The sequence below is a fragment of the Palaemon carinicauda genome, chromosome 18, assembly GCF_036898095.1.
Source record: "Palaemon carinicauda isolate YSFRI2023 chromosome 18, ASM3689809v2, whole genome shotgun sequence".
Classification (NCBI taxonomy): Eukaryota; Metazoa; Arthropoda; class Malacostraca; order Decapoda; family Palaemonidae; genus Palaemon; species Palaemon carinicauda.
The window spans coordinates 72,748,489-72,761,302 of NC_090742.1; the positions used below are offsets into that span (position 1 = coordinate 72,748,489).

Genomic DNA, 12,814 nt, shown 5'->3' on the forward strand with positions numbered 1-12,814 from the left:
TAGTAGATGGCATTGAAGCACAAATGAATGACGCAATAGTGCAAAACTTTACTGCGAATCTAAAAATTACTGTGTATGGGATGGCTCAGAACTTAGAAGGCCAAACAAAACCCAGGCTAATGGATAGACACTTCTGGGTTGCAGATTACAAGTCAGAAGCTAGAGTATGGCGCTGTAAATATGATCGAGAGACTGACCGGGATTTAATAATTGTGTTTAGATCAGGGAAAGGTTCGAAGGGTATGGTGAGATGAATAAGTGTTATTCGTTATGATGGTTAAGATGATATAGTAGACTAGGAATTAATGGGGAGTAGTCTTACTTAGTATACCCTGGAAGATTTATGGTGGGATTTTGATTGATGAAGTAAAACAGGTAACAATAGACTTGGACAAGAAAATATTAAAGGGTTGTTTGAAGACAAATTGGGATCAATCAAGTGAGTTATGATAGAAATTAAAAGTACACCAGAATATGTTGATGGGAGAGTAATTGATTTGGTATGATAGCAGGATAGATAGGATGTATTATAAGTTAGTGGCTGTTTAAGATCTTTACGAATGAAGTGGTCTTCAGAGTCATATAAAAATGAAGCACAGCAGAAAAAATATGGTATAAGAAAACAGCAAATTAACGGAGTGTTGGAAGAGTGACATTCTTAGGTATAGATAACCGATTGGTGATAGGGAAAAAATACCTACAGAAATTATCTACAGCTTGATAGTGTTTGAAAGAGAAATTTGACAATATGGGAAAATTAGATTATCGGGGTAAATCGAAATCAAGTAGATTGGATTCTAACTCATAAAAGAAAACAATTGATCAATTTGTACAGATATTGAGGAATTGGTAAGCGGATGTTGATAAGATATAAGAAAGGTTGAATTATTAAATAGGTGAAACAAGTTAGGTATCTGGTTGTGTAGAAGACTGGCAAGATTTGAATTGTACTTAAAAACCAGGATGGATATGATTGAAAGGATTCTTGAACCCATTCTCTTTAAGGAGGTGAAATGAGGATGTTAAACGTAAATTAAAGAGAAAGGATTTAAGCAGTTGTATGAATTGCTTGTGTATAGTTTAAAACAAAATGATTACTTGAAGTATATAGAAATATACAAAAAGTGACTTATGATAGTTTGGTAACGGGCAACAAATATTGGAAGTTAGTAATCCGTTGGTGTAATTCGGTAGGGAGAAGCAGTGATGTCTTGGAGTGATATTGTTAAAGAAGAGAAGGGTGCCTTAATATCAAGGATTTAAACATATATAAAAATGGAAGTGTACGTCGCAGTATCTGTCATAGATTTGGACACAATAACGATGATCATTCTAGATTGTGAAATGCATGATGTGTTCATTCACAACTCAGCAGATGTAGCATATATATGTATGTGTATATATATATATATATATATATATATATATATATATATATATATATATATATATGTATATGTATATATATATATATATATATATATATATATATATATATATGTATATATATATATATATATATATATATATATATATATATATATATATATATATATATATGTATATGTATATGTATATATATATATATATATATATATATATATATATATATATATATATATATATATATATATATATATAAACACCATCATCATCCGCAACTACCCAACTGCAGGACAAAGCCTCAGACATGTCCTTCCACTCGCACCTGTTTATGGTCTTCCTATGCCAATGAACATTATCTTAGTTTTAATCATATTCATTTTCAGACCAATCTTTCTGCTTTCTTTATCTAAATACTTTATGATCTTTTGCAATTCCTCCCATGATTCACAAAATATAACTATGTCATCTGCAAATTTCAAGTTGTTAGGGTATTCTTCATTAATGTTAATTCCTGCATTTTCCCAACCTAAATGCTTAAAGGTTATAATGCCATTACATCATTAAAATTGGATGCTGGAAAACCTCAAATCAATCAATCATTCAAACTCCGGAAACACGTATGGACAGGCTGATGTCCTCTATGAAATATTTGCTCCTACATATACACTACTATTCAATGGCAAAAAGAAAAAAAAAGGCCGGATAGGTATGAAGAACGTATTTCTATTATTATGAATGAATGATTTGAGGTTGTCTGGCTTCTATATCATGGGGAAATATATATATATATATATATATATATATATATATATATATATATATATATATATATATATATATATATATATATATATATGTACTGTATGTATATATATACATATATACATATATATACATATATATATGTGTATATATGTATATATATGTATATATATACATATATACACACACACATATATATATATACAGTATATATACTGTATATATATATATATATATATATATATATATATATATATATATATATATATATATATATGATATTAGCATTGCGAAACTTAGTTGATTATAAATTTACAAAAGGATAGAAAGGCCTTCTGTAAATGATACTATATCGTATATTGTTGCATTCATGCGGCGATCTTAACCTCGAATACTTAGCTACAAAGTTATGAAGAATATTATACCTCTTTTATCATAAGACCTTCGTCAAATTTCATTAGTATCAACAAAATAATTTTAATTGCAACTGGGCACGAAATGGGTTTCATCTTTAACTTGAATGCCTTTAATGGGAACAAATTACTATATCTAGAATATTTAACCGTTCAAAGACGGGGTACTAATGAATTTTTATGCGTGTAGGGGCAGCTCTAACCTTAAGCTACCATACCATCTTCTTTTATTCTGAGGATCAACCGACCGTAAAATTTTATCTTTACAACTCTTCAAGTAAGGAAGTGGTACGGTACCGATTTTAACCTTTACTAATTCGAAAACGAGTTCCGTCTTATAACAACGCAAAATCATTTTCCTTCATGAACCTGTCCGCCAAATTGCATCTCCTCAGACTGAAGGCTGTAAAGTTCTTAACAGACCCTTTAACCCCATTGGGCTACGGTCTTCTCTAGTCTAACAATGGTCATAAAGAATTGGCTTAACAAACTGGTCTCAAGCGCCATAAAACATTTTTTAACTCGTTATTCTATTTTTACTTTTATGACGACGTTAATGGCGAAGCTCCGGCTCATCAAGTGACTGATCTTTCGTTCAAAACCTCTTAAATGGCATTGCTTTACGGCCTTCCTGGTCTCTCTTGCATACTCATTATATTGCCGAACGGCTTCTGCTTCGCTTCTTTTCATGACAAGCAGTTCTAAAACCATTAAGATAGAAATTAAATGTAGTATTTAACACACATACACACACACAAATATATATATATATATATATATATATATATATATATATATATATATATATATATATATATATATATATATATATATATATATATATACATACTTAGAAAATTTCGGGATAGAAACTGGCATAGAAAGGCCATAGACAGACGTGTATGGAAGGACATATCTGAAGCCTTTGTCGTGCAGTGGACTAGCAATGGATGATGATGATGATGATGAAAACGATGATGATATTGATGACGATATATATATATATATATATATATATATATATATATATATATATATATATATATATATATATATACATATATATATAATGTGTGTGCAAGAATAAATCGAGATATCTCAATTGTAAAAAAAAAAAATCAAATAGTATAACATAGCCATTTAAAGAAAAAAAACCACAGTCATAAATCATCTCCACCAATATTAGTCAGATAATTTGTAGACCCATACAAGTAATGCATTTAAAGAAAAAATGTTCTAAACAGTAAAAGCCTGGTGAAAAAGTAACTTGCCATTCACAAATCCAGTTAAGATAAACTATATTTCTTATGCCTCCAAAATGTTTTGAGAACTAATATATTTGTAATACAAGAAAACAAATCTAGAGAGAGAGAGAGAGAGAGAGAGAGAGAGAGAGAGAGAGAGAGAGAGAGAGAGAGAGAGAGAGAGAGAGAGAGAGAGAGAGGAAAGCATTAACATGAACTAAGCTACCCGACCATTAATATTGTTTATAGATGGCCCTTCTAGTAACACGTTCTATAAAACCTTAAAACAGTACCACCCGGCTGTGCAATTATCATTAAATATAAGTAATCTGACAAACGATCTTATTAGCTGTGAATAATTCAATAACATCAATATGGCTCAGAAAAAAAAAATTGCATCATATTTTCTATTTTATTTTTATTTTTTACTGAACCACGATGATAGAAACTCTTTCGTCAACGAATGTCGTTACAAGTTCAGTAAATTTCTAAACAAAGGACTGACAAGCACACTGGATTTCTCTAAATCTTTTATCAAAACTTCCTTTAAATTTTCACTTGTACTTCGGGTGAAATTAATGAGGCGGTGACAATATATTCATAAATTCTTGCCCTTATTCTGTCAGTACTCAACATGAGCTGGGAGTAAAGTTTTATATTGGGCAACCCATATAAATACTAAAAGTGCAGAAGGCTTACACTAAATGAAAACAAAATAGAAAACTATATTTACTGGAATGACTAATCAAATTAAAATGACAAAAAAATGTACAGTAGTTTTTAACAACTGCTATATATATATATATATATATATATATATATATATATATATATATATATATATATATATATATATATATATATATATATATATAAAACCGATACTGACATTAACGAGTACACCAGAAGACCTTCACCGTGACCGTAAAAGAAGTGTACAGTGATTCTTGATAAATACAAAGAAATAACATTATTACTTAAGGAATATTCTTGTTCATCGTGTTCACCACCATACATTTTAGAAATAATTACATACTACGGATACCAAACCATTAAAAAACACCTGCTTATATGAATGATGATTATATAATTAAAAAGAAAAGAGCCAGTTTTATAAATAAAAAAAAACTATGCATTCAATCTTCTATTATAATAATAATAATAATAATAATAATAATAATAATAATAATAATAATAATTATAATAATAATAATAATAATAATAATAATAATAATAATAATAATAATAATAATAATAATAATAATAATATTAATGAACACAAGTAATATTTTGGCAGAGAATAAGAATTGCTCAACAACACATTCGGAATAATTAAATAAAACTCACCCTATTAAACTCTTGCTTGAAAAGAAAAAATCAAGATATCAGCATTCTATTCAAGAAACTTGTATAGAAAGCAAAGAACCACAAGAAAACTGTAATTAATTTGAGACAATGGATCTAGCATATAATTTCATTATAGTTAATGGACCATTGTAAAGATCTCTTATCTTTATGAGCATAAAAAAGAGACGTTTAATTGAAAAAAAACATAATATCTGTTAAAGCATTAGTTAACTTTCATTTTAAATGAATTCTCATTAGAGGAAATATAATGGTGCAAAAAGGAACTGGAATGTGGCTTTGGATGATTGTATATGATAAGGTGACTCAAACCAGTCCACAAGGACAGAGAGAGAGAGAGAGAGAGAGAGAGAGAGAGAGAGAGAGAGAGAGAGAGAGAGAGAGAGAGAGAGAGAGATTGTAACTGCTCTTAAAATATTTTATTTCAATTGTTCATTGCTTCTCTTATTGTTTATTCATATCCTCCTTTCCTTTCCTAACTGGATTATTTCTTTTTTTTTCTGTTGTACCCCTCGGGCTTACAGCACCCTGGTTTCCCAACAAGGGTTGTAGCTTAGCTAGTAGTAGTAATAATAATAATAATAATAATAATAATAATAATAATAATAATAATAATAATAATAATAATAATAATAATAATAATAATAATAATAATCCAAATTAAAAACAAATTCTATCTCCATTGTTAACTCGGTTTAAAAATGTCTTTCGGTCTTGTACCCGCAACATTTGTAAATTTTAATGCCAAATAACTTTCCGCGCACGCAAAGAAATTAGGAGAAATACGTGCGGTTAACCACTCACAAAATATCTATTTCACTACTATTAGCCGTCACACTTCATTCTTAGAAACAAAGAAAAATGTTCATTTACCTAAAGGTGAATGAACCTTTCGTTTGGATTTGGGGGAAAATCAAAGTGAATCCAGACTAGTTGCAAAACAGCGGCGAAATATCGCCTATAAACACTTAAAAATGTGCATTACAAAACGTTAAATATCTGGCAACATTTATTCCAGGATTTTTACCGTTTTAAAAACAGATATATTAACGTAAAGGAGTGATATTACGGTCACCAACCCATAAAAGATAACAAAGTAAGGTAAAATTACAGTCGCCTGTTTTTACTGAATTACGGTTGAAAACAGTGTCTTTTTATGGAGAATTCCAGATTCCAGGTTTTCTGACAATGTACAGACCTTGTACGTGCAAGAGCAAAATCATATGATTCGAAACATACTTGATTTGTGATATCCACTTAACAAGTTTCAGGCAGAAATCAGTACAGAGAAAATAAAAGTTGAGGCAACAATCAAGTCTAAGTTGATGCGGTAGTTGTGGAGATGTGAATGCAAGAGACTGATGAGCAGGATTTTAGCCTTTTGTCCTGAAAACCTAAGGGAAAAGTCGTAAAGTTGCTATGAAAAATAATCAGCCTTATTATACATAATCGACTGTGTATTTACATTATATATATATCTATATATATATATATATATATATATATATATATATATATATATATATATATATATATACATATATATATGTATTATATATATATATATACATATATATGTATTATATATATATATATATATATATATATATAAAATACATATATATATACATATATATATACCTACATATACATACATATATATATACATACATACATACATATATACATACATGCATACATACATACATACACACACACACACACATATATATATATATACATACATACATGCATACATACATATATATATATATATATATATATATATATATATATATATATATATATATATATATATATGCGTGTGTGTGCGTGTATCTATATGTACATAATGGAATTAAGCAAATCTGAAATTTGTATACCAAAATGCGTTAACATGAGGTTCAATCTTCTGAACAATTATAAGTTTATCGAAAATGAAAATTTGAAACACGATCCACGGAACGCAGTTTAAACTGTAAAAACAATTAGCCGAATCTCTTCGGGTTCTTACACCATGCCAGAGATAAAAAGATATTACACTCCTTGGACAGCAAAGACAGTTCGTACCTATGTGATAAACCTCATATAATTATGAAAAGAAAGTCTTTTATTATATTTTATTTTTAAGAAACATCAGTACATCAGTTTTTTTTAAATATATACATTTATTTTTCTAACTTGAATCATAGAAATCTAGCAGCGTTTAAGCAAACGTTCAAACATGTCGATGAACATCTTAAAATTTGCATATTTTTCCTCCGGCAGTGACGGCTGGCGTAAAACTTGGTGACATTCAAGAAGTTCTTCTTGTATGGACGGCGGCAGGCCCAGACGGCGCTCATCTCGCCCCAGTAATGCAGGCTTTAAAAAAAGTTCTCACCTCTTACGGGAGATGCAAGGTTAGCGTCTACTTGGGTTGGACCTGACAGCGGGCTACTGAGGAACTAATTCACTTTTAATGAGCAACTTTTTCATGGCTTGGTTTCCTTAATTGCCTTCAACTTCTCAATTAAGATCTAATTTAATGTTGTTACTATTCTTGAATCGTGTTCTTTCAATTGTTCATGACTTCTCTTGTAGCTGATTTATTTTCTTGTTTCCTTTCCTCGCTGGGTTATTTTTCCCTAGTGGAGCCCTAGGGCTTATAGCATCTTACTTTTCCAACTAGGGTTGTAGCTTAGCTAGTAATAAGTAATAGGTAATAAGTATTAAGTAATTAGTAATTAATTATTAATAATTAGTGATTAATAAATAATAGATAAAAAATAATAAATAATAAATAATAAATAATAAATAATAAATAATAAATAATAATCATAATCATACCAACTGAATTCCTATTAGCATAATATCAAGTTCAATAAACGCTTGCCATGTTCAAAAGAGTATAGGGCTAATCCATGACAATAAAAGTTATAACACCAATAATTAAGTTCATAAGCCCAAAGACGCATCACATCAAAGACCCATCAAACATCATTCCTCTAATTTGCAGGTGTACGATTACTTGGATCTCACGTCCCTCCCACCTCCGCAGAGAGAGCATCTTCTCTCCTCGCCGACGTCTTGGCTGGATTCTCTCCTCACACAACACAGAATCAAGGTGAGCCAGATTAGTCTTGGATCAATTATTCACCAAATTTTTTTTTTTTACAACTTTTTACAAAAGATTTTTCTTTTTATGAGCATAATCCCGGTCTCGTAAAGCAGAATGTCAATCCAAAGCTAGGAAAATATCCTAAATAAGCCATGTGGAATATACTAATCATTATATACAATCATTGTACATACACTGTTAAAAATTTGCCGAAAATTTACAATACATTTTGACAAGTACTACAACAGATTTTTTTTTATGAGCATAATTTCGGTCTCGTAAAGCAGAATGTCAATCCCAAGATAGGAAAATATCCAAAGTAACCCATGTGGAATATATTAATCTTTATACACAATCATTGTACATACACCGTTAAAAATTTGCCGACAATTTCCAATAAATTTTGACAAGTTTTACAACAGATTTTTTTCTTTTTATGATCATAATCCCGGTCTAGTAAGGCAGAATGTCAATCCAAAGCTAGGAAAATCTCCAAAATAAGCAATGTGGAATATATTAATTATTATACACAATCATTGTACATACACTGTTAAAAAATTGCCCCCCACCCCCAAAAAAAAAAAAAAAAAAAAATTGGCAAATGACTAGCAACATTTCTTGGAGGATTTTTACGGTTTAGAAAACGGATAATTTGACGTTAAGGTGATATTCGGCTACCGACCCGTAAAAGATAATAACAAAGTACGGTAAAATTACGACCGCCTGTATTTTACAGAAATACAGTTGAGAATAGTATACTTTTATGGAGAAATTTCGAATTAGAGTTACGGTTTTTTTAACAGTGTAGAGTTTTATTCCATAAGTTTAACCGTTACTAATTATAAATTTCTTATATGTAATAGATGAAACTCCTTTGGATTAGATTCGACTTTTTCCTGTACATTTGCAATTATAAATACGTATTACACCGACTAATACTAATAAACAATGTAATTTGTGAAAAGTCAACACCCTATATTTTCAAACCTATATATGTTATATTCACATATCTTTAACGCTAACTTTCTTCTGTTAAGTATTTTGATACAAATTATACATCAATGCAAAGAACCGAACATATTCAAGAAAAAAAAAAAAATGTAAATTCAATGTCATATTTGGTAAAGCTCACGAGCCAAGAGAAAGATAAGCTCGGTTACCGTATTTCGGGAATAAACCACGCAGAGAATAATCAGTCAAATGGATTTTCCAGCGTTTGTTCCTTAACTTTTCGTACAAACACTAGATGATTATAAGGAAAGTATTCAATCTTCATTTGATTGAAAGACAACAGAACATCTGTCTTAGATAAGCTCTCTACAAGGGAATGTTTTTATGTTGAACAGGCTGGCGTAAGTCTTTTTATTGTTTATGATATGATATATCTGTTTTAACATTGTTAAAGTCTTTAAAATATTTTATTTCAATTGTTCATTAATTCTTATATAGTTTATTTATTTCCTTATTTCCTTTCCTCACAGGGGTTTTTTCCCTGTTGGAGCCCTTGGGCTTATAGCATCTTACTTTTCCAACTAGGGTTGTAGTTTAACTAATAATAATAATAATAATAATAATAATAATAATAATAATAATAATAATAATATCTTTGCAATATCTAAAAATTATGATGAAAATATGGTTTTGTAAAAGCAACCTTGGAAAACTGATTCGAGTACAAATAACGAGTCTACTTTTTGTTGCCTAGCGATAAAAATATAGAACAGATTAGCCGAAATTCACACGTGTTACTTTTTAAGAGAACGATTTTCCAAACGATAAAAAAGTGACAGGTAATTGCAGGGCATAACAATCGATTCGTTCAGGTCTTCTCACCCGAGACAGGTCATTAATTAGGCTCATAACCCTAAAAAGTTCAAAGCAATATGACTTCGATTCATGTTTTAATCTCTATCTGAGAATCATTCGGCATAAAATCTATTGGCAAAGTCAACGGGGTAAAATGTCCCAATAAAAATTCAGAAATGTCAATTGCTTTCTTAATATTCCTAAGATAATTACAAAGCGCTAAACCATTCTCTTCAAACACACAAAAATGCGTAACTTCAAGTCAGTCTGCACCCACCATGATTTATTGGCGCACGCAGATGTACAGTATATAGAAATCTGGGAACAGTTCCTACCATCCAGGATTTCTTAAACGATAGGCAATTTCCATAAGTTTTCAAATAACCAGACTCGAAACTAGTCCAGGTGAAAAACTTGATACTTACACAACAAAATTGTACCTTGGGTATTCGCTAAATCTAATGCAGCTAATCATGATTAAATAATACCTATTCCATATTGTTATTCTATTTCAAGGTTCTCATAGTCGGCACAGAAGGAGGACGCTATCGCCAGTTACAGTGGAAGACTAGTTCAGGAGTGACCTCAGAAGTCGTGTCCAACTTACAGCCACTGGATGCACAGCTCTTTCCATACCTCCTGAGGAGACTTCAAGACAAACCTGATCTGGCAACTGACTATTCCAGAGTGTTCCACGTAAGGTGAGTGTTTTATATAATGTGACAAATTCCCAGCATACACTCTAAGTTTTACATAAAATTTCATTCGAATTTTCGTTTTAATACTATTAATGATAATATTCTCCATATCATCATCACCATTAGCTGTAAGTAGTCACCAACAGGACAAAGGCCTAAAAAATCTCCTTCCACTTGCGTCTGTTTATGGTCTTTCTATTCCATGTAATAATGGTAGAAACAGTGATACTAACGTATTAGCACGTGCTCTTTACGACAACCCCATGAAACTTTATCAATACACGAATATTTGCCTAAATGTAAATAAGAGTCCCTTTACATTGATTATATATCTAAGTAAACATAAATACATTGGTCATGCGGTATCTTAAATCTCCGTTTTATCTCTCCGGTGTTTTTCAATTTGTTTTTCTCATTGCACAGATTTAGTGATATCAGCACCGAAGGAGCAGAACTCGAGGGGGTTGTATCCTGGACCAGATATCACATTCCTCAACATCTCCGGTCACTGATTTTAGCTCTTCACGGGTAAGGAGATTCAATTAAAAATTTAATAAACGTGTCTATGAGGATCTAAATCATGGGAAAAGGTGTCGCATACTTCAGTTACAGGCAATCTACAAATTAAAATTATGTTGAGAATCTAACCGACTCAATAATATTCACAATACTCAATTAACGTCAGTAGCCCATTTCTATTATATATGTTGGTATCTAATTTACATATTTACTTAAACAGGATTAAAGAGGAAGAAGGCAGCTGTCTTGAGGATCCTTCCCCAGAAATACTTCAGACAATTCATGGTGCGTTAACCAATCATCCACTCTATGCATCCCGTTCAACACGTAACAACAATTCAACAGGAAACCATTGCAATTCTTCTCCATCTACCGACCTTAACGATGATCCAAGTCTTAGTCAGCCTTTCATAAGTCAAACGAACAACACCTCTACGTCCAAGACGATCTATTCCCTTGATAAAACACCTCCATCAAATCATCATGTACCAAAGGAAACTGTAGACGGTAATTCACTAATCGCAAACAACTATAATTGTACGAGTGACGGAAGAGCGAACCTAGAAAACGTGCCCCCTTCAGAGAGCACGGTGCCAAATAGAGATGTTCTCAAAAATAGTGTGAATGGTCCTAACGATTCATCTCAAAGCGATTGGAATCAGGTTAAAAACAGTCTCAATCATCCTGATAGTAGATTAAGCCAGTCTGGGATACAGTCGCCAGTCAAGACAAACGGAATTGTTAAATAAGGTCAGCAAGAGGCGAGAGCTTCCGATAATCAAAAGAATGTTTTTCTCACGGTGGATATGAGTTTGAACTTGCCCTTTCCATCATAACTATGTGCAGTTCTTTCAATCTCTTATGACACTGGGTACTCGTAGCTTACTTTGTATACCAAATGTGGTCTACCGGAAAATGTGGATTGAAACTATCTTTCACAAACTCAGTAGTCGTCGACAAATCCTAGGTAGTGAAATTGACGAGAACTTGGACATTGTGGTTAATGTCCCACTAAGACAGTGTAACTTCGTTCTTGCAGTGTGTTGGATAAATCGATGAAAGGACATCAAAATGATTTTACATGAAAGGAGAGAATAGTAATGGAAGGAAAATGAGCAAATAATTCCCCTGTTGACTGGATTTTTGTAGGTATAGAGAAGAAAAGACAAGTACCGTTTTACTTTGTTTGGATAATAAACGTGACTCAAAATTCTCAGTGATAAGAAATCTTCTTTTACTTCATGGACTTTAGAATTATATAGATATTCATTATGTGCACTTTATTGTTCGTATACTATAATGAATTTGTTGCTTATGATGGTTATGTTTTCAAATTCATTACCTCATCCTACTTCATCCCAAACTTGTAAATACAACAATTTATTCATCCTGTGAGACTGTACTATGATATTTATTTAGAATATTCGCTTTTTCCCAGAATCTTTTAATATCCTATAAATATGAATCATACAGAAATTAATAAAACATTATATATATATATATATATATATATATATATAT

At 30.9% G+C, this 12,814-nt stretch overlaps 1 protein-coding gene across 1 annotated transcript in view; it reads left to right on the forward strand.

The window, feature by feature from the left end:
* LOC137657894 (uncharacterized) overlaps window positions 1-12,716 on the forward strand; it is a 209,018-nt gene extending 196,302 nt beyond the window's left edge. The window contains exons 11-15 of the mRNA XM_068392521.1: window positions 7,439-7,572; window positions 8,169-8,276; window positions 10,593-10,777; window positions 11,198-11,302; window positions 11,514-12,716. Coding sequence (XP_068248622.1) covers window positions 7,439-7,572; window positions 8,169-8,276; window positions 10,593-10,777; window positions 11,198-11,302; window positions 11,514-12,042 — 1,061 coding nt within the window. The 3' untranslated portion in view covers window positions 12,043-12,716. The remainder of the gene's footprint in view (window positions 1-7,438; window positions 7,573-8,168; window positions 8,277-10,592; window positions 10,778-11,197; window positions 11,303-11,513) is intronic.
* Window positions 12,717-12,814: the final 98 nt, after the last annotated feature.